Below are 23,140 nucleotides of genomic sequence, written 5' to 3' on the forward strand. Positions count from 1 at the left end.
ATCTTAATGTTTCCTTCAATGCCTTTTTTTTCCTATGCAGTTGTAAATGAGAGAATAAATGGGTCTGGAGATCTTGATGGATGCATCATGTAACTCTTTTGATAGTAATTTCTATTATAGTATAAGAGAACTTGCTTAGAAATACTTTGGTTTGCTTTGGGGAGGAATTTCCTTAAGTTTCTGTTTCATTTCCTATGTAGTTCAGGTCTTCCAGATATTTCCACTGTTGGTGAATATGATGCATACACAGTTTTTTGTAACACGTTTAACTGTATGAAATCAGGGAAAAGTATAATGAAGCTGGCCATTGCATTAATATCTTGCACTTTACTTAGAATAAGGTTCTTATTCTTTAATTGACTAGATAAGTAATGAGCTTCTGAAACTTGTTTTTCAGGCTATGACATGTCAACATTTATCAGAAGGTATAGTAGATATCTGAATGAAAAGGCTGTTTCCTATAGACAAGTGGCTTTTGACTTCACAAAAGTAAAAAGAGGGTAAGAACTGTATTTTGTTTTGCTTATCTTAAGGTTTTGTCTTATGTCCTGTCATTCAAGTGGAAAACATCAATGTTTGCTTTAGTATTGCACATGTTAACAAAACATTAAGGAAATAAGATACAAGCGATATGTCTGCTTTTCTCACTTGGATTTCTCCCATGGCACACAAAGGTTCAGTGGTTCAGTTATGTATATTGCCAAAAGATTGTGCTTCAGTTAATATAATGCTTCTTTTTTAAACATTAACAGTTACATGTAAAGAAATGAAAACTGGTGTGCATCAAAGTATCTGTTGAAAAAGTAAAAATTAGAAATTAGAACAAACCTTCCCTATTACATTACTAAGTTACTTTGCCTTACATGTAGTATAGGGGACTTTACTGTTCACTTGTGTTTCTAGCTCTGGAATGTTTAAATGACAAGTATTCATTGAAACAGCTTACAATCCTTCCTCATGTTTCTCTGGTTTTGTCTGGAAATGTTAGTATGAAGTTTACTACCTTTATAAAGGTGCTGCAGTTCATTCTTTTAACAGAACATGGTGGTAGATGGCATTCTGAATTTATCTACAGGAATTAATAATTTCCCTGGGAGTGACCTCCTTTAGGATAAATTGATTGATTGTTTGAGACTGGGCACCTGTTTAGGTATAAAATAACACAGTGCAGAGCACCGGGAGTTGGTTAAATTGCATGTTATAGCAAACGATGGAATTAATCAGGAGATCCTCATCAGGAAGACTGGAGAGGATATCCTGGTTGTGACTGAAAGTCTTTCCATCTTTGTCCATTATCTGTGTACACAGTGCTTGTTCAAGTTCAAAGGCATAATTTTAGTTTTACATTGGGGCTTCCTTTATTATCCATGCGCATGATTATTTTTTGTTGAAGCTAAAAACTTAATCCATAATCCACAAAAATCTCACCTTAAAACTGTGAAATGAATTAACAACCACCGTTGTTAATCTAGTGATATCTTGCATCAGTGAAATGTGGTGGTTAAAGTAAAAATGAAACACTTGTGGTCCTTTTGCTATTTCTGTCTTTAGAGATGGTTAGAGTCCCAATGACACAAAACACTTTGCCTTTTCCACATATAGGATGTGCGTATGGTCAGGTGGCTGCACATACACTGGGGATATACACAGTTGTCTTGTAAACGGGTAGTTTAGGCTTAATGAGGTGAATGATTTTGCTAGCAGCATGTGCCTGGCGTTCCTGCAAGCCAGCAGGTATAACTGTTCTAGTAGCAGCAATCTACCTTTCCCACACCTCAGTGTTTTTCAAGGGCTCTTTGCCCACGCCCTGCCTTGTTAGGTTTATTGCATTTGCTGTTTGCTGGAGGATACAACACAAGTAGGAAGCAGAAAGCAGTGTGCACCTCATTGCTCTCCAGCCTGGAGAACAGCCACAGTGTTTTGTGTGCAGGTATGCTGTGAGATTTGCACTTGCAGGAAACATTTGGTTTGCTGCGTGCATGCTCATGAACTGTAAGGCTGTCTGATTTGTCTCACAGAAAACAGTTGTTTCTTGTCACTGAGGTGATTTCATCTCTTCTTTGGTTGTTGCTTTCCTTGGATATTTTTGATATTCATTTTATGTGGGGTGGGGTTTTTTTAGTATGTTTTTCCAAATGCACAGCCAAATAACACCTTATCTGTTTAATCTAAACAATTATAAACAACTGAATAACAATGCTTAGTCTGTTTCATCTGAGCAATTAATAAACAACCAAATATTTGCAGTTAGCTGTTAAAAGGAAGTGTCATGTAGTCTCTGCAGTCTTCCTGGAAAGGCTTGAAAAATGCATGTCACTTTTGAAAAGAAAATCATCCAAACAGACACTGTACAATAATCTGATTGGAAAAAGTGTAGTTAAGGATTTTCTTCAGAACATTGTTTGTTACCTGATGCGTTGTAGCTCTGCTATATTTCTGAGCACTATCAGTTTCATTTCCTCTGAATAAAAATTCATCTTGAATTTATATTTTAGCCATATGGAAGTTGTTACTTCTGTGAGCTGCAGTTATTAGTTGTATTGGCTAGCTGGCATTTCTGAACATAAAAATGCCTGCTTTGAATTGCCATGATTTAGGTGTGTTCTCTTTATTGTCTGTATTCAGTTTCTCAGCAACAATTGCCTTCAAAATTCAGGTGAACGGTTTTCTTTTGTCTTGCACAACAGGGCTGACGGAGTGATGAGAACAATGAGCACAGAAAAACTCTTAAAAACTGTACCAATCATTCAAAATCAGATGGATGCACTTCTTGACTTCAATGTAAGTTTAGCAGCACATATGTGCCCAACATGCTATTGACTTTGTACAAACCTACACAAGTTTGTAAAATAGGTCAAGGTTAAAGGTCTTAAACTGTTGTGTTCGTGTTGAGTACAAATCATTTTGTTCATTGATACACCCTTAAGAAACCAGAGAAAAGAAACAATGCTCACTGGAGAGGATGCTTTGTACTAAATTACTGTTTATTGTGTAAGAATTGTTTGTTCATCTAAAAGTTGATAATTTTAGTCTGTCTTTTAGTTAGTTAACATTTAGTTAGTTAACATTAACATCAGCCAACTATAATATCTGCCAAGGTGATTTGATTCAATTCTATGCCGAGACATCCTGTGTTGATTTGCTGTGCTCCTGCTTTCCACTGATAGCCAGTGGGATGATTGGAAAACATGCCTTGGGATAGAATACTGGAGTTCGATCAGCTGTTTTGCAATACGGGATCAATTCAGTTAAATTAACTTTTTTTTTCTTATCTTCCTAGGTCAATAGCAATGAACTTACAAATGGTGTAATTAATGCTGCCTTCATGCTCCTCTTCAAAGATGCCATTAGACTGTTTGCAGCTTATAACGAAGGGATTATTAACCTCTTGGGTAAATAAAACTGCTTTCTGCTATCTGAAACTTTCAGGAGTAAACAATTAACTGCTCGCTTCCAAGAAATTGAAATAGTCTTGCTGTAAAGGATCAAAATATTACTGTTACTTCCAAGCTCGATTTATTTCCAAGGTTTTTCTGTCCAATTATATTTTTCATTGCATTGTTTACACAGATAGGTAAAATTCTGAAAGCAAAGCCCATTCAAGATTTTTTCACTTAATTTTTTTTTCTAGTACTGTTTACTTTTTTGTTGTTTTCTTGTCTTATTGTGCTGTGTGGCAAACCTGAATCAGGATATTTATATTTATTATTTAAGGAACAGGTTTTGTTTAAGTGGAATAAGTTACGGCAGTCACGACATCTGTGATTGACTGCCAGAGCTTTTAATGTTGGTTAGTTTTAATGATTTGTTGCCTGGTGTTTCTAGAGCATATATTGTATTTTTAAGGGGAATTACAAGTTCAGGCCTCAGGCCCTTTTACTTGCACATACTGAGAATCATAGAATAACCAGGTTGGAAGAGACCCACCGGATCATCGAGTCCAACCATTCCTATCAAACACTAAACCATGCTCCTTAGCACCTCGTCCACCCGTGCCTTAAACACCTCCAGGGAAGGTGAATCAACCACCTCCCTGGGCAGCCAGTTCCAGTGCCCAATGACCCTTTCCGTGAAAATTTTTTTCCTAATGTCCAGCCTAAATCTCCCCTGGCGGAGCTTGTGGCCATTCCCTCTTGTCCTGTCCCCTGTCACTTGGGAGAAGAGGCCAGCTCCCTCTTCTCTACAACCTCCTTTCAGGTAGTTATAGAGAGCAATGAGGTCTCCCCTCAGCCTCCTCTTCTCCAGGCTAAACAACCCCAGCTCTCTCAGCCATTCCTCATGAGGCCTGTTCTCCGTCTCCCTCACCAGCTTTGTTGCTCTTCTCTGGACTTGTTCCAGAGCCTCAACATCCTTCTTGTGGTGAGGGGCCCAGAATTGAACACAGGATTCAAGGAGCGGTCTCACCTGTGCCGAGTACAGAGGGAGAATAACCTCCCTGGACCTGCTGGTCACGCCGTTTCTGATCCAAGCCAAGATGCCATTGGCTTTCTTGGCCACCTGGGCACACTGCTGGCTCATGTTCAGTCACTGTCAACCAACACCCCCAGGTCTTTCTCCTCCAGGCAGCTTTCTAGACAGACTGTTCCTAGTCTGTAGCACTGCATAGGGTTGTTTTGCCCCAAGTGCAGGACCCAGCATTTGGCCTTGTTAAACCTCATGCCATTGGACTCAGCCCAGCGGTCCAGCCTGTTCAGATCCCTTTGCAGAGCCTCCCTGCCCTCCAGCAGATCAACACTTAGCTTAGTGTCGTCTGCAAACTTGCTAAGGGTGCAATCGATGCCTTCATCCAGGTCATTGATAAAGACATTGAACAGGGCTGGACCCACACTGAGCCCTGGGGAACCCCACTTGTCACTGGCCTCCAGCTGGATTTCACACCATTTCCCACCACTCTCTGGGCCCGGCCATCCAACCAGTTTTCCACCCAGGAGAGTGTGCGCCTGTCCAGGCCAGAGGCTGACAGTTTCTCAAGCAGAATGTTGTGAGAAACTGTGTCAAAGGCTTTGCTGAAGTCCAGGAAGACCACATCCACAGCCTTTCCCTCATCCAGCAGCCGAGTGACTTTGTCATAGAAGGTGATCAGGTTAGTTTGGCAAGACCTGCCTTTTGTGAACCCATGTTGACTGGGCCTGATCACCCAGTTCTCTTGCATGTGCTTCATGATAGCACTCAAGATCACCTGTTCCATGACTTTCCCTGGCACTGAGGTCAGACTGACAGGCCTGTAGTTCCCTGGATCCTCCCTGCGACCCTTTTTGTAGATGGGCACAACATCAGCCAGCCTCCAGTCCAGTGGGACTTCCCCAGTCTTCCAGGACTGTTGGAAGATGATGGAAAGGGGTTTGGCCAGCACATCCGCCAGCTCCTTCAATACCCTTGGATGAATCCCATCCGGCCCCATAGACTTGTGGGTGTCTAGTTGGGCTAGCAAGGCTCTGACCACCTTCTCTTGGATCAGAGGAGCCTCATTTTGCTCCTCTAGCTCCTGGGTTTGTACACAGACGGAATGACTCTCCTTACAACTAAAGACTGAGGCAAAGAAGGCATTAAGTACCTCAGCCTTTTCCTCATCCCCTGTCACTGTTGTTCCTTCTGCGTCCAGTAGGGACTGTATGGTCTCCCTAGTCCTCCTTTTATTATTTATATATTTATAGAAAGATATCTTTTGTTATCTTTCACAGAGTTTGCCAATCTGATTTCTAGTTGAGCCTTAGCCCTTCTGATTTTTTCTCTACACAATCTCACTTCCCACCTGTAGTCCACCCAAGAGGCCTGTCCCTTCTTCCAGAGCCCATAAACGTTTCTCTTCTTCTTGATATCCCTCAAGATCTCTCTGTTCAACCAAACTGGCCTTCTCCCCTGCCGGCTTTTTTTCCAGAACATGGGGATGGCTTTCTCCTGAGCTGCTAGGATTTCCTTTTTGAAGAGCTCCCAGCCCTCATGGGCTCCCTTGCCCTTAAGTACTGTCTCCCAGGAGACTTTACCAACCAGCCTTCTGAAGAGTTCAAAGTCTGCCCTCTGGAAATTTAATGCTACTATCCTACTAACCACCCTCTTCACTTCACCTAGAACAGAAAACCCTATCATCTCATGATCACTTTGTCCTAGGCGTCCACCTACTGCCACATCCCCCACAAGGCCTTCTCTGTTCACAAACAGCAGGTCCAGGAGGGCGCCCTCCCTTGTTGGTTTATTCACCAACTGTGCAAGGAAGTTGTCTTCCATGCACTCCAGGAACCTCCTAGACTGCTTCCTCTCTGCTCTATTATGCTTCCAGCAGATATCAGGAGGATTGAAGTCTCCCACAAGAAGGAGAGGCATTGATCTAGAGATTAACCCCAACTGTTTATAGAAGAGCTCATCAGCTGCTTCTCCTTGGCTGGGTGGTCTGTAACAGACTCCCATCACAAAATCTACCTTCTGGTGGGTTCCTCTGATTTTAACCCACAGGCACTCAATATCCTCATCGCCACAATCCATCTCAACGGTGTCCAAGTCCTCCCTTACAAAGAGGGCTACCTCGCCTCCTCTCCTACCCTTCCTATCCCACCTGAAGAGTTTGTACCCCACCATAGGTGCACTCCAGTTATATGAGTCATCCCACCACGTTTCCGTGATGGCAACGGCATCATAGGCTCCTTGCCCTACGACAGCTTCCAGCTCTTCCTTCTTATTCCCCATGCTGTGTGCATTGGTGTAAACGCACTTCAGCTGAGCTGCCGAGCCTTCAGCCCTCTTAGAGGGAACAGAGTTCATTCCCAATTGCCAGGTAACTGGAGTAGCTAGCACTATGGATGCAGGGGAGGATGCAGGGGAGCCTAAATCTGGAAAATAAGCTGAAAGCCTTATTTTTTATTTTTTGTTGTTTATTTGTGTTCTGTGATTGGATCAAGCTATCTGATTCCTGTTATTGCCCAGTGCTTGCAAAATGGAAAGCAAAATGCAGAATTAGGCAGTGAAGGACAGTCACACTTCTAGGCTGAAGTCCCTGCTGTCTTTTGCCTCAGTAAGAACTAGCATATAGTTGCTTTCACTCATGTTTTGAGTGAAGCTTTATATAGAAGTGCTATTTCAAGAAGGAATTTAGAGCCTTCTTGCTTCCAGCACTGGTGTTTTGTATTAAGTTGCGCCTCATTGTAGACTGCACCATCACAACAGGTATGAGTCTGGCAGAGAATATAAAAATCTGGCCTGATATGTGGCCCTTGCCATAGAGTAGGTGTTTGCCAAATTCTAAAATTACTTTTTCTATTCCTTGGGAGGACGAATTTACATTTCTTTAAGTGACGCGGCTTAAACGTAATTGTTCTATCCTGGGTGCCTGTGCTTTTGTGAGGTCTAGTACCTGCAAGGCAAGGTGTAATGGCATGCATGTGATAGTATGCTGGGTAGTTAGGGGAGAACAGTGGATGTTGACTTCCTTGACTTCAGCAAGGCTTTTGACACAAGTGCAAGGAGAGTGGAGAGTGAGGTGGACTGAGACCTAGTTGGATGGCAGAGCTCAGGGGGTTGTGATCAGTGGTGCAGCGTCCAGTTGGAAACCTGTGGCCAGCATTGTTCCTCAGGGGTCAGTGCTGGGACTAGTCTTGTTCAGCATGTTCTTCAGTAATCTGGATAAGGGGACAGAGCCTACCCTTGGCGAGTCTGCTGATTATACAAACCTGGGAGTAGTGGCTGATAACACTGGAAGGCTGCGCTGCCATTCAGTGGGACCTGGGCAGGTTGGAGAACTGGGTGGAGAGGAACCTAAAGTTTAACAGACGCAAGCGTAGAGTCTTGCACCAGTATAGGTTAGGGGCTGACAGGCTGGAAAGCAGCTCTGTGGAGAAGGACCTGTTAGTCTTGGTGGACACAAGCTAACCATGAGCCAGTGATGTCCCTTGTGGCCAAAAAGTCCAATGATATCCTGGGGTGCATCAGTCAGAGTGTGACCAGCACATCCTTACCCTCTGCTCTGCCCTAGCGAGGCCCTATCTGGAGTACTGTGTCCGGTTCTGGGCTCCTCAGTTCAAGAAAGACAAGGAACTACTGGAGAGAGTGCAGGGAAGGTCCATGAATATGATTATGGGACTGGAGCATCTCTTATGAGGAAAAGCTGAGAAAACTGGGTTTGTTTAGGCTGGAGAAGAGAAGACTGAGAGGGGATATTATCAATGCTCATAAATATCTAAAGGTTGAATGTCAAGAGGTTGGGACCAGACTCTTCAGTGGTGCCCAAGGACAGGACAAGGGGCAACGGAAATACACTGGAACACAGGAAGTTCTGCCTGGACATGCAAAAAAACTTCTTTACTGTGAGGGTGACAGAGCACTGGAACAGGCTACCCAGGGTGCTTCTGGAGTGTCCTTCTCTGGAGATACTCAAAACCAATCTGGACACATTCCTGTGCAACCTGTTGTAGGTGACCTTGCTTTAGCCGGGGGGGTGGACTGCGTGATCTGCAGAAGTCACTTCCAACTTCAACCATTCTGTGATTAGCATTTTTTTTCTTTTTGTGTTGGAACTTTTGTCATTTGGCGCAAGTTAAGCGTAGTGACCTGTGCAGTTAACAGAGTAAAACAGATCTGCAGGCATTTTCTGTTTGTCTTGGGTTTATATTCTTCTACTTTGTATATCCTTTGCAGAATGTTTGATTTCTTATTAATGCAAATATTCTTTCTGTTTGTAGAAAAATACTTTGATATGAAAAAGAACCAGTGCAAAGAAGGCCTTGATATATATAAGAAGTTCCTCACTAGAATGACCAGGATCTCAGAGTTCCTTAAAGTTGCAGAGGTAAATCTTCCGTTAAACAAACTTTGCCCTTTATTTGAAATAGTTTATAAAGTGCTTTTATTCTCACACAGCAGATGCTGCTTCTTATCAGCCTCATTGCTGTTCCATCAAGGGTCACCTTGTCAGTCTCTACGCTGGTGATTAGTTCATTTGAAGACTGTATTGAAAAACCTGACTACAAAATACTTGCTGCTCCATCTTTTACTGACGGAGGGTGTATAAACATGCATTTTAAAATTTACTCATTACATCATAATTGTGTGCTTTCTTTGAAGAAGAGCCTTGCTTTAAACAAATAACGTAACTTTGTGGTGATCTGCTGCTTTCTGGTTCTAGCTATATTCTAGACTGAAACCCACAATGCTGCTCTAAGTTTTACATGAAATAACAGCTTCACAAATAAGAAGCTGAAACAAGTAGATCACCACGGGATTACTTATTTAAAAGATGTTTTTGCTGTAGGTGGGTAGTATATAAAGAAGAAAAGCAGTTACCTTGCAAAATGTTTTGGATTTTTTGATGCATTTGGGTTATTTAAATGCATTTAGTAAGTTACAATCTAATTTCTGAAGTATTGCTGAATTGATGTCCTACTATTATGGAATTCCTCAGTTGAGATGTGCTCCTATTGCATTGCTTTCCTTCATTATTCATAACTCTCAAAAAATGAGGCTGTAAAGCTTGGCTTGCTGTTTGTCCTGACAGAATGTCTCTATCAGATAACACTATCAACTGAAGCTGAGTATTAATTTTTCTGTTGTAAGAATGCATATCTTGCTGCAGCACATCTTAAGTTTGATCTGCAGTGTAGAAGTTGCTTTGTTTTAGCAAAGACACACTCTATCAGTAGGTCTGAGAATTTGCCACATAAATAGCGGGATAGGCAAACCTCTCTAGCCTTAAATTCTGAAACACTTGATTCCTACTCTGTTTAGTTCTATGGTTGTATCTCCTAAAATCTCTCTGATGTGCCTACTTCAAATGTGTATACATTTAACAGAAGAATTCATTATAAGCAACCATTATAGAGTTCAGATTGTGGAGATTTAAAATGTACATGAACGTGTTTGTGATTTTTACATGACTTTGTTTTAATGTTGTTTGCTTTTTGAGCATCTCTGCCTTTTGCCTTTTGCAAAAGCAAACAAATTTTAAAGCTCATTTGTTTTGTTGCAGCAAGTTGGAATTGACAGAGGAGACATACCAGATCTCTCACAGGTAGGTAAACCCATTATGTGTTTGCCAGTACATGTCTCTTCTGGGGTTGCATAATCAGAAAAACTTGGCATTGTGATGTTCACTTGTGCTTTCTTGCATACGTTGTCACCAGATTATTTCCAAGTTTGTGATTAAATCCAGCCTCCATCAGAGCCTGACTTTTATACGCAGTGATCCTGTTGTAAAATATTATAGATCATTTCTGTTCTAAGACAACCTTATTTCTATAAAGCTTGAAGATTCAATTTCTATCTGTGTTCATATAATGAAACTTTTACATGAGGCTGTAAAACTGTGGTTCCTAGCAAGCTTGCTTTTGGCTGTATGCCCATTTAAATCACTGTGAAGGCTTGCGGAGTGTGCACATAGAAATGACTCTAGGTACAATTTCTTTCTTAGTTTCTCTTGAAATACTGACTGTTTCCAATTGTCTGCTTCCTGTTTCCTAGCTGTTAATTTTAACATCTCTTGACATATTTTAGTACTTACTGGTGAGTCATTATGACAGAGTAATGTAGCGAGGAGAGTGCACCACATGATATTTCAAGTAATTAAATAAGAACAGGATGCCAAGATGCAGTTATAAGTATGCCAAGCTGTTATACCAGCTGCCCTAGGGTTGCATTCTCTGAAAGTCTTTTAACTACTGATTTGCTTCACCTTTTTTAGATTCTTCAAATCTGTCCCCAAATGTCTCTTTGCAGGCACCGAGTAGCCTTCTTGATGCTTTGGAACAACATTTAGCTTCTCTAGAAGGGAAGAAAATCAAAGATTCCACAGCTGCAAGCAGGTGCTTATGCCCTCAGTCTTTTAAACAACTGTTGACTCAAATGTTAAATCCATTATTTTAGATTACATTGTAAATGTGTAGGCTGTGTTGAACAGAAGACTGTATTACATTAGCAATGATAGAATAGCAAGTCATCATATCTCTTGCTGAGTACTTAAGGCAGCTTCTTCCAGGTCAACAGAACTGGAATCTAAGGCGCTGCAAGCACTTACTGTAGAATCCCTTGTGTAGTAGTTAAACTTCTAACAGGTAATCTTGAACTTCTGAAGAGAAACTAAGGTATTTTCACTTACTACCTGCAAATGTTAATTTTATGTTGATAATTAGACTTCTGTAAGGTATGCAATGTTTATTTATTAATGTTCTTAGGCTCTTTTATCTCAACTCTAATCTCATTTTTGTCAAAAAGGAAAATGCTTCCAGAACTTCTTGCATTAAGAATGGATTTTTGAAGTAATTTGGGATTAAAGCCGTAGCGTATACGGTGAAAGGCAGTCACTGATTTTTAAATGCTTGCTAAAGTGCAACCCAGAGAAGTCCTCCAGGCAACTAACTTTGTTGTTTAAGTGTAAAAAAAGCTTAAAATTGCAAAATTAAATAGCATTTGTCTCTTTCATGTTCAGAAAATGAGGCAGTAATATTTTTATATGCTCTTTTTTACAGTGGTAACGATTTGCCTTAGCACCATAGGGCTTAGCACCATTTTGTTAGCTGCTTCTTATAATATTTACTTTCTCTTGTAAGATTTACTTCAGTTTGTTTTAAAAGTTAACTGTTTGTTTTAATTACTTCAACATTCTCTAAAGCAGGAAGATAAATTGCGAACTTTTCCTCTGGAATGTATGAGTTGCATTGATAGTTTCTTACCTAAACCTGTTAAAGTAGGAACAATTTTAATCGAATTCCACAATATCAGAGATTCCTGTATATCTACAAATAATACCATCTTTGGCAAATAGGAAAAGGGCAAAGGCTTCAAACTTTAATTCTGCAATGCAATTCGGAGGTGAAACTTTTAAGGGGGGAAAATCCAGTCTATAAGAATAGACGGCATAATTCCTAGGCATTTTCATTTAGCTCTTCACACAGTATCTTATTTAAACTTATTAATTAGATTATATCTTACACTGTACAATAGTGTTATAAAGAGTTCAGAAGCAGACTGGGTGGGTACGAGTAAAATGTTGTTTAGATGTTCCTATCATGTGTCACCTATGAAAAGCCTGCTTTTCTCCTGTCCAATTACTTCAGGGCTACCACCCTATCCAATGCAGTCTCTTCCCTTGCAAGCACCGGCCTGTCCCTCACAAAAGTTGATGAAAGGGAAAAACAAGCTGCGTTGGAGGAAGAACAGGCTCGCTTAAAAGCTTTAAAGGTAGGCATACAGACTTCTTAATTGAAAACGCTTTTACTATGTTCTTGTTGATAACTTACTAGGATTCTTCAAGGAGTAAAGGGGAAAATCAGTTGTTAATGCTTAACACGTACTTTTGGCAAAGCGCTGGAGGCAAAATCTTGTGCACATACAGCGTGCAGCTCGTGGAGGGTTTGTTACGAGAGTTTCTGAAGGATTTAAGGCACCACTGACTTCGTAATTATAAGTAGTTGACTACATAAAAAGAATTCTTTAAATTCTGCTTTACTTACTTCCAAGTCGTGTACACAAATGTCATTTCTTGATTTCTTATGCCAGCTCACTTTCCCTACAGGAGCAACGTCTAAAAGAACTTGCAAAGAAACCACATACCTCTTTAACAACTGTAGCTTCTCCTGTGTCAACTGCAGCAGGAAGCATAATGACTACACCAGCCATTGATATTTTTTCTACTCCTAGCTCTTCAAACAGGTATGGTTAATAGTGTTGCTTCCCCAAGATGTGCTGCAGGGTAGGGTTTCCTCTAACATTCTGCAGCAGAATATATATTGCAGGAGATTGGTTATGTGTAGGGTACTTAATGATGTAGGAAGAAACGATGTTTTGGTAAAGTGGATGGGGAAAACAACCTCTTGCCATAAAAAACAAGAAGTGTATGCGTTGTCTATTTGCAGAATGGTTTCTGATGAGAACCAGCTGCTGGCAGCCCTTGTAGCTATTCGTAGTCAGTGAGCCAGACAGCTGGAGCTGTAATGCATGTGTGCTTTCTCCCCCCAAAACCTTGCAAGTTAATTTGGGAGAGGTCAAATAAAAACTCAGTTTGGGAGGTCATAAAGATAACACTGAATTTAATGTTGCATTTCTAGATCTTCAAAAATAAGAGTGGTAACAAATATTTTTGGTAGATTTTCAGAAAAAGGAAAGCCTGAAACAGGGTTTGAAAGAAGAGGGGAAGGTTTTGCAATCTTGAGTTGTATCTGGAACATCTCTGTCTGCGAGGACTTGCAAGCGTAGTGCAAGAGTATTCACTGCATGTTCATCCTGATCTTTGACTAGCAGGAACTGTTGGTGTGAGTGAATTTGTGATCTTCATTCTGTATAATACCTGTCAAACTGAGCAGTAGCAGAAGGTGCAGTGCTTTTGTCAGTGTTTTTATTTTGGAAGTAGTTCTCTGAAGGCATATTTTTGCTTTTGGTGTGATCTTAAACCTAAAGGTTTGCTTAGTAGTTCTGTTGGAGCTGACATAAGAATCTACTTGTCTCCTGTAGCTTTCTGCTGTTCTTTTAAAGCGCTCTGCACTCTGACAGCCTTCTTCATCCATTAGAAAGCTATTGGAGGAAGTTACTTGATGCTAAATATGTAGAAAATAGCTGAGTCACATACAAGGTGCTAGAGGATCTGTCTGTAATGGTAAGAAAAAGGCTTCCTTGAACAAAGATTTTCTTTTAATTTCCTTTTAAGAGGCCAAAGTATTTGAAATGGGTGCATACTCTGAACTGGTTACTTTGAATATCATATCTTAGCTCTTAAGAGGACTGAAATCAGAAACATCTGATAAGGCTTCTTCAAACAGACAGAAGTGCTACATAGCAAAGACAAGCATGTTTTCTTCTAAAAACCCAAATGCGAGTTTGTCTTCATGTTTAAATTCAGTTGCTGGCAGTAATGCTGCTGTGAGCAAAGAGCAGATCTTACAGCAGGAGCTGCCGTAAAGGGGATATTTTAGGCCGCAAGTTCAGTTGCTTGCTGCTAGATGCAGTGTGTCTGTTTAATCCCTGTGATTAACCTGAACAAGCTTTATCTTGAAAATTATCTGCTGCTCACATTGCAGGACTCTGCCAGACCATGCTGGTTTTTAAAAGGAGCAGTAGTGGCAAAATACGATTTCAATCACTGTTGAAATGAAATAATAAAAACTGAATGATACAAGTGATTGGGTCAACAAGAGAATATACAGAGGTCTTGTGCCAGTCTCATTTCAAAAGATGCTTGGATGCCACAGTGACTTAACTTCTGTCTGTAATAGTGACTGTACATGCAAATTTTGGTTCATTTTTGTGCTATTAAGTTCTGTTTGAACACCAGCATTCCATTTTCTCTAAAGGACTTATTTAAAGTATGAAGTGAACGCTCTACAAGAGGATGACTTTTACTGTTCCTGTTTGACTCTTGAAATTATTGCAGCGATTGTCTTTAAGACAATCTGCATTCCCATGTAATGTTCTTAGGTCTCTGTTTGGTTTTGAATAGTCAAAAATGTGCCTTTAAGTGGGTTTTCATTCACACAACTGTGTCAAAGTTTCAAGGCTTCTTTATATTTTTGCTTTTTGATGTTCTTCAAAGGTTTCCAATGTTCTTCAAATATTTCTGCTTCCAGATCTTCAGTGGCTCATAGATGTAAGCCAGTTTCTCAGCAGTGGTTGATAGTGGAAAAATGACTTGTGGAATTTAGATGGAACATTTTAGTGGTGCGTTTTAGTGGAACTCATTAGAGTTCATTCTGTCAGTCTGCTTTTATCATGCTGTAGGACTTTCATGAGGTTATTTTAGAAGTTGCTGAAGATTGCTGAACATAACATGCTTTAGGCTTGGTGTTGGAGTGTGAGGAAGATGAGAAGACTGGTTGTCGTCTTATACAGCTTTGACGAGTTCCTTGGCATAACAGACCTTAGTTTGCTAAATTAACTCTTTTCTATAGAACTGAAAGTGTTAAGTTCACCTGACTTTCTGATTTAGGCTTAGTTCTATCCATTTTGTAGCAAACAATTTGTAACAGAGGTTTCCCTACTATCCACAATTGCTAGCATTTGCCTTATATTGAAAGCTGATGTAGTTCCAACAATTGTATTAATTTGTCTTTATAGCACTTCAAAGCTGCCAAATGATCTGCTTGATTTGCAGCCAACTTTTCATCCGTCTGTACATCCTATATCTGCTGCTCCACAAGTAGGAAGTACCTGGGGAGGTAAGAATTCTGAATTGGATCAAGGTTCTAATTGCTGTGGCCATGTTCCTATAAATGTTTCTTCCTAGTCTGTGAGCTATTTCTTCCTTAAAGAAGGACGTCTTGTAAAGACAAGCTATAAGTGGATGAAAGGAGAGGAAATAAAGTCAAATTTGGGGATGAATTAACATAGCAACATCTGGTGAAAATGGAGAGTTTTTGTAGAGTTCTTGCTGGCAATGTTACTTTAATTGTTGACTATCTCTGTCAGCCTCATAACTGCTGTCTTCAGAAGGTCATGTAGCAAGGTGCAGAAACTTGGCTGAGAGAGAGTCAGTTCTTTGAATATGTCTGCCCTGTAGCCCATGTTACACACATGGAAACTTGAATACATATTGGTTTTTTAATACAAGTTTTTAATTTTGTCTAAGGTTAAATTAAATTTGCAGGTGACAGTAGAGCAGAACTTGGATGAGGCCTGAAAGAAGGCAGTTGAGAGCTGTGCACAGAAGGCAAGTAAAGCCAGAGTTAGTTATTGAGAACAAAATAAGGCACCCTTACAAATTCTCTGCTGTATTTCATTTAACTGGAAAGACAAATTAGCAAAAAGCTGTGGTTGAATCTCCTTAAGTGACAAGACAAAATTTATAAGGAGCTCTTCCCTCCAAAACTTATTTTAGAACACCCAAATTATCATTCTGCCCGCTTGTTAGGATGGACTGAATGAGATACTAGATTATCTTTATTGGTACAGACAAGTCCTGAAACCCAGGAGGCAAGCAAGAGCATTCTAGAAAGCCATGAATGTTGAGTCTTGGAGCATTTAGTTACTTACTCAAAACCATTTTTCACTTTGCTGTGTTGCAGTGTTACAGAACGCTTCTGATTATAGGTAATATATTGCCTGCTTGCATTGTTGGTTATACTGGTGGAGGATTAAAAACCTCTTACCAAGATGTTCCTTTTCACCTTTCTACGTAACTGACACTTAGTGAACTCCTAAACTATGTGACCGTTTCTGGATTATTGTTATTTTCTAATAAATCAGATGCTTGCAAAAATGCTTTGTTTTGTGATATGAAAAACGGGGACTTGCAGCTTCAGGAGGTTTTATAGGACAAGGGAATAATCTGTTCTGAAGTTTCACTTCACTGTTACTTTTTATGAGCTATAGCTTTTCCTAAACATCTAACATCTCTTCATGGTAAGCAGCGTATGTGTTCACATCCCAACTTACTTTTTGTTGTGTACTTCGTTTCCTGTAATTCTCACGTTTGTTTGTAGGGAAATAACACACAGTTTTGGGGGATAAGGCAGTACTAATGTATGTGGTAACTTCAAAATTAAATAAATGTAGTTTGCTTTTAGTTTTGCTGAGTAGAGCATCTTCTAAGAAGGATGCAGTGAGAAGCATATCGAGTTACGCATACAAATTTCCATGTTTAATAGGCTTAGACTTTAGAAATGCAGAAAAATGTTTGGGCTCATCTTGTTAGCTTTTTGGAAAATATCTGCTGTTTCAGCTGATCCCATTTGTTTCGTGGGTGAGAGATAAGAGGGAAAATTATCTTCCCCTTGAAGGTCACATCACAGTTTAGGATTTCGTTATTAATCTGAAAATTGAGCCTGAAAGTCTGTGTGTGTTCAGCATTGTGTTACTGCTGGTAAGTGTCTTTGGTAGCAGTTCTTGATATGTTAGTTTACTGTTGGTGCACGACTACATACTTCTAAGATTTAACTAACTGTGAAGATTTTATTCATCTGCTAAAATTTTAGGCTAAAATTTGGGGATCACCATTTTTTTCTGTTATACTTCATTTAAAAAAATAAATCTCTTCAGCTTCACATAGGTGAGGTAGATAAGAGGTGCTTTCCACATTTTACAGATGGGGAAATCTGAGCAATTAATTGACTTGTCTGAAGTCATACGGCAAGTCAGTGGCAGAGCCAAGAATGGAAGCTGAGCTATTTCCGGTCCTGTGCTCTAATCACTGCACAGCGTCCCTCCCTTAGGTAATTTTCTGACATGGTGATGTTTGTATTTGGTGTATTGGGTGACTTTGAGAAGAGAAGGTATTGAACCGGTTTACAAGTTGCAATGGAATAAAAGCATTTACTGTGAAAAAACTTATGCAGCGGCTCCTAGGAGTATAATAAAAGGATGAATTATTACAGAAGCATTATATTCGAGTTGCTGCTTTTTGTCTTGGACTTCCAGAAATGTTAAAGGTAACAAGGTTAAAACTCCGTGAGTTCTTGCCTTCGTTACCTTTAACATTTTTGGGTTCAGTAACTGCATGTTTTCAGTTTACTTTTTCAAGCTGTAAGAGAAGCTACTGAAAAACCTTTGTCATTGTTCTCTTGGGTAAAATACTTCTAGCTGGATGACTTAGATTGCAAAATTCAAATGACTCTTCTAAATGCGCTTCTAATGAGTCATTAACACCTAATGATAGCCTGAAGGTGTAGAGTGAGTCCACTGGCACAAACAGATGCCATAGGCATCCGAGAACTAAATTGGGCTTTAGAAACATTGAGGTGTTGCTGTCAGGAGAGACAGCAGTTTTTAAAATCTGAGTATGCAGGATATAAATTTCCCAAACCAAATTAATTTTCAGTTAGTTTTGTCACTAGCATCAGCAAGTTTTAAGACAAGGCTGAACACACTGGCTAGAATTAGAATGAGGCAGACAAATGAAGAGTCTGAGAACAGATTACATGTCTGAGAAAATCTTGATAATCTAAAGTTGCATTGCATTGTCTTACTACTAGTCAGAAAATGTGAAACTGTATATAACTTTGGGATTTGGGAACAAAATGTAGGACATACCAGTTTTCCCATTGAGTGCACGTGTGAGATAATTCAAATGGATAATAGTTTAAATGAAATATTATTAAAAACTTTGTCCTTTTTTAGCTTCTGTCATATTATTTTACCTGAGCTGTTTGAGGTTGTTTCAAGACCCTTCCAGCTGTCTGGTGTGTTTGCCAGCTGTCAGTGTGTAGTTAAACTTGAGAAGCAAAACAAATGAATCAGTGTGGAAATACTCAGTTTGACATGTCTTGTTTGGATTTTTTCCAATTGAAAGGAAAACAGATAGAATCAGAAGAAGGTGAAGCAGCAACAGAAAAAGCAAGCAGGAGCAGATTAAAAGATAATTGGACCCGTTTTAGTGTCAGATCTGTTTGTTCTACGGCTTCTAGAATGACATCTAAAGCAGACAACATTTTAAAGTGATCCCTGAAAGCGGAGACTGTTTCAAGTGACTAGCTGATTGGCATGTCCACAAGTGCGTTAGGTGGTAATATTACTACCTAAAAACATACGTAAGACAATGTGAATTTTTGTATTGCTGTTATATATTGCAAAAATATATTGACTTATTCTGCTTATCCTTTACTCGGTGTGTGGCACTGACATTTTGCTGATGGAATGATTCAGGTGGGTTTTTTTGGGTTTTTTTTAAGGTACTGCACGCATTGCTTGGTTGCATTTTAAGAATCTGGGAGAGAAGTCAGGTTTTGAGTTGGGATACCTTGAGCCTGCAGAAAATCGAAGTGTGTATTAAACATGTGAAGAATAATGTAGCTATGGTTTTAAGATCTCACTTTCTTTAGGACTTGGATATGATTGAAACCTACATGTTACCAGACCATGTGGGATTTATAGCTAAGAATCGGGAGGTCAGATTTAGGCAGAGGAAATAACATATGGTTTGAAGCTAGTGTACATGTCACAGTGGTATTAACAAGAATTATGAATAAATTGGTAATCTGACCAGGTTTAAAAAATGCAGAAACTGAAGCACTTCAGAAATCTCTTCTATATTTATTATTCAGGTGGTTTTTTTGCAGTGTTTTTTCCTAGAAGAATAAGTTGCAGTTCTAGGCACTGTGGTAAAGCCCATAGAGTTTGCAACTCCTGCTGGTTTTGCTAGCAAGTTCTTGAGTTTTTCATCAAGGATTCTCATGCTTTGAAGCCAGACACCTCCTTTTGTCAGCAAGTTTTGTAGCTGCCTTTCCTATCCTGTTTGTCTGTTAGATCCTGGAGTACAGGAGTATTTTAGCCTGGCAATTGTATCCATCATAAGGAAGCCTCGAAACTCAGAAGTGACTTGCATAGACCCATGTGTCCTTCATTCCCCAGTATGGTCCAACAGTTAATAGTGAGTGTTTTCCTCTTTGCTGCTTGCAGGCTGTTATCCCTCAAATCAGGGCAGGTTTTTGCTTGCTTGCAGCTAATGGTGTATCCACAACTAGCTTGTTGCTTTTGATGCCCCAGGTAGTAAGGGAAGTTCTTTTGTCCATGGTGTATTCATAGCTCTTGGAAATGTCAAGATGCCCAGTAACAAAAAATAAAAAATCCATAAACAGTTTGAAGAAGAAGGAACAGTACAGCTCTCTTGTTTTGGTTTTTAAAGCTGTCCTGAGCATGGTATTGCAGCAAATCCTCCCTTAGCACCTGTGGAGTTAAGCTAAAAGGCAGTCTCTGCTCCAGGGAGTTTGTTGCAAGCGCCAGGATGTGACTGAGCGAGGAGGAGTGATTGTGTTTAAAGAGGAGTAACATACTAATTAGTGGTATAAAACATGCTGTGGAAGAAGCACATTTTATAAGACCAAGATGGTAGTAAGTTTTAAAAAATACAACCAAACAAAAAACAACCAAACTTACGTGTAGCTAATATCTGTAGTGTTTTTCTTGAGCAGAGAATGGATAATTCTGCACAATTTGAAAATGAAACAATAAGCTAGGTCATCCCAACTGTAGAGATGTTGGGAGAAAACTATACTTCTGGACTCTTCTTAACTCTTCTATACTTAGGAAGTAGCATGTAACTAAATCCATCTCCCTTTTCTTCTTTCTCTTGCTCTCTGGAACTGAACAGATCCTTTTTCTGCTACTGTTGATAGTGTTGACGATGCCATTCCAAACCTAAATCCTTTCCTTACAAAAACTAACGATGCTGCTCATCTGTCTGTGTCTTCTGATGTATCTACTTTCACCAGTAGGACACCCACACATGAAATGTTTGTTGGTAAAGTACCACTTTAAACTAATTTTGTATTTCCTACAGATTTTAAAATTATTTTAGTTTCTAAAGTATATTTGAGAGGCCTTTCGGAAACTAAAAGCTGGTCGTTTGGGGCTGATTTTTGTGCTATGTTAGAACATGATTGTGCCTTGAAAGTGGTGTTTAAAATCCTTGCTTGGCTACCTAGGTGTGATTCTGCCTGAGGTGAAGGAACTTAGTTATAGTTAAAGTGGTAGTTTGAGTGCAGTTTTAAGCAGATTCTTATGCTTAGGAATTTTAAGATAAAATACTGTGTATGCCTGAGAATGAAAAGAAAATGCTGCTACTTTTTTCCTCAGGTCTAATCGTCCTTTTTACATATAGGAGCTTAATATAATGTCTTTTGGTAATAGGTGATTCCCCCCCCATCATGTTTGCATTAACAAAGCTGGTAAAACCATACCTGTTCTGGTGCATGGTCTACTCATACTTTTTTACCTACTAAGCAATAAACTGATGGCTCAAGTTTTTAGACCTGTTGAAATCTTACTTTGGAGATGCTTCAGCACGGCTGTTGTATTAGAAACCCTTCTAACATTTCTGTTGGTGCAGTTGCATAGTAATCTGATACCTTTTCAACGTGGAGAATTAAGCTTTCATTGACTAAGTCAGTGAATTTTGTCAGTTCTGTTCTTAAGCAAAGCTAAGTTTAAAGGCAATTGTGCTGCACTAACAGGACTTTCTTTTGCAGGTTGAAACCCACTAGAATTGATCACAGTAAAATCCAGACTTTTATAATGGAGAGATCATTGATATCTCTGATAGTTTTTATCAGAGATAAAACAAAGGGATCTCTTCAGAGATATTCATACTACCTACGCTTTGTCACCTTAGCTAACTAGTTTCCTAACTTTCTCTTCTCCACTAAACAAAGCAAAGCAAGCAAGATCAAGCACAAGAACTCTTGCTGTGAACTTCTCTCCACAGTTCCCAGGCAGGATTAGTTGGCTGAGGCAGTAGTGTACAAATACTTTAAGCTGGTACAACTGCATAGTAATCTGGCCTGTGCTTCTAATTGCTTTCCCATGCTTCCAGTAAAATGTGTATGGTTCCTATGAGTGTAGAATAATCGTTTGAAATACAGCTTTTTTTAGTAGGGTTGCTTTTCAATCAGATCAGTTTCCTTTGTATAATTTGTTCTGCAGTCATACAAGAAGCATGAGGCTTTGAACAAGGAGCATGGTGGGCGTTTGTGGCAGTCACTGGTTTGTGTCATATTTGCTATAGGACAGCTCTGAAAGTTACTGGAGGTGGACGGCATTGATACATTGAATTCCCTGCCATTCTCTAAAGATGTATCTAGAAGCAAAGTGTGAACTGACAGGCTGGCGTGTGAAATGTAAATGCAGTTCTGGCTGTAGCACAAACACAGTGCTACAATAATGTGAATGTGGATTTAAAATTACTCTTTCTGGTTCTTTAGATCATTACAATCCATTTACTGAACTAAATCCTTTTGTGGCAACCAAATATGAAGCCACTATTGGGCTGTATCCTTATGCTTCAGGTATAAGAAAAATGCCTTAAAGCTTTTACACTCGCTTCTTCCAAGGGTGTAAAAGATGGCATTTGCTTGGAAAAAATATATCCTTATATAGCTGTAAATTTGAAACAGTGTTTTCCCTTTTTGTGTTATAGATGATGTAAACTTGTTTCTTACTGTATGTCCATGTATTGACTTCATTCCATTAGTTCTATGTTAAGAGCGTGGGTTTATAGACTGACCTGACATTAAAGTTTTTAATAGCAGATAAACTGTATATCTTGGTTCTCTTTCTGTAACTCTCCTTCTTCTCCTTCCCTGGCTCTCTCTCTTGTGTGATATGCCTTATCAGATTCTTTTTGTGGTCCTCAAGCTTACCCTAACGCTTCTCATTTCCGCAATGAGCCTTCTTCTGTAGCTGGTCTATTTGGAGGTAGGTAATGGGATAAAGCCTCACCACAGAAACAGATTTGAATGTGTTGTGTGCCTAGAACCAGTAGGTGTGTTATTGGCTACAGAAGTGCATTATTATAGTGGCTCCACCTTTTATTCCTGTGCTTGTACTAGGTGTGCTGTCACAGATATAGTATATATTTTCAGTTTGTGCTAAACTGAAGTTTATTTGGTCTAAACATGAAATGAGTATCTCCCCATTTCAGGATCTCTTGTAGTTTACGTGTTGCTACATACCATATGCAAGACTTGCATGTCTCATCTTCACTTACTCTACTTCATTGCTTTTAAGATAAACACGATTGGGATGTTCTTGTTGCCTGTGGCATTTATTTTATATTACTCTTAAACAGTGCACTAAACTAGTACAAAGCTTTGCAACAGAACATGAGAGAGAAATCAGCTGCATTAAGAAGAATTTTTTCTTCTGTGTGGGTGGTGAGGCACTGGAACAGGTTGCCCAGAGAAGTCATAGAGGTCCCACCCCCTGGAGGTGTTCAAGGCCAGGCTGGATGGGGCCTTTGAGCAACCTGATCTGGTGGGAGGTCCCCCTGCCTGTGGCAGGGGGGTTGGAACTGGATGATCTTTAAGATCCCTTCCAACCCAAACCATTTTATGATTAAATTACTGGCTAATCCTTTTTGCGGCTGTGTAATGTCTGTGTAGTGACCTAGTACTCATGGTGGTTCTGAAGTACCATCCTGACAATTGCCAGAGGAACTGTAGACGGTGACAAATGATAATCTGTCTAAACCTGGTTGAACAGGGAGAGTTAACATTGTTGCTGTGAGAGGTTTAAGAATACTTTCAGTAAATGGCTCGTGGAACACTTAAGAACTAATGCACCTAAAAATCACATTTTGATTTAGTGTCTTTGGACAGAAATTAGCTAATCGTTTAATGAAAGGTTAAATACTACCTATGACTCTGCTCGCTTAGTTTCATATCCAAAAAGCAGGATGATTAGTTTCTGTCAAGTCTTGTTGGTTTTTTCTCTGGAAGGAACTCCATTAAAAATACTGACCTTT

General features: G+C 39.6%; 1 protein-coding gene across 8 annotated transcripts in view; it reads left to right on the plus strand.

The window, feature by feature from the left end:
• PICALM (phosphatidylinositol binding clathrin assembly protein) overlaps positions 1-23,140 on the plus strand; it is a 76,284-nt gene that overhangs the window by 35,359 nt on the left and 17,785 nt on the right. For 3 of the 8 annotated variants that reach the window (XM_069878198.1, XM_069878183.1, XM_069878206.1), the window contains exons 4-15: positions 398-500; positions 2,688-2,781; positions 3,281-3,392; positions 8,670-8,776; positions 9,953-9,994; positions 10,699-10,784; positions 12,036-12,159; positions 12,494-12,630; positions 15,025-15,125; positions 19,991-20,140; positions 21,600-21,683; positions 22,012-22,092. In XM_069878198.1, coding sequence (XP_069734299.1) covers positions 398-500; positions 2,688-2,781; positions 3,281-3,392; positions 8,670-8,776; positions 9,953-9,994; positions 10,699-10,784; positions 12,036-12,159; positions 12,494-12,630; positions 15,025-15,125; positions 19,991-20,140; positions 21,600-21,683; positions 22,012-22,092 — 1,221 coding nt within the window. The remainder of the gene's footprint in view (positions 1-397; positions 501-2,687; positions 2,782-3,280; positions 3,393-8,669; positions 8,777-9,952; positions 9,995-10,698; positions 10,785-12,035; positions 12,160-12,493; positions 12,631-15,024; positions 15,126-19,990; positions 20,141-21,599; positions 21,684-22,011; positions 22,093-23,140) is intronic. The other 5 variants (XM_069878237.1, XM_069878234.1, XM_069878190.1 and 2 more) reach the window with 4 other exon arrangements.

This window comes from Phaenicophaeus curvirostris, chromosome 1 (genome assembly GCF_032191515.1).
Source record: "Phaenicophaeus curvirostris isolate KB17595 chromosome 1, BPBGC_Pcur_1.0, whole genome shotgun sequence".
NCBI classification, from domain to species: Eukaryota; Metazoa; Chordata; class Aves; order Cuculiformes; family Cuculidae; genus Phaenicophaeus; species Phaenicophaeus curvirostris.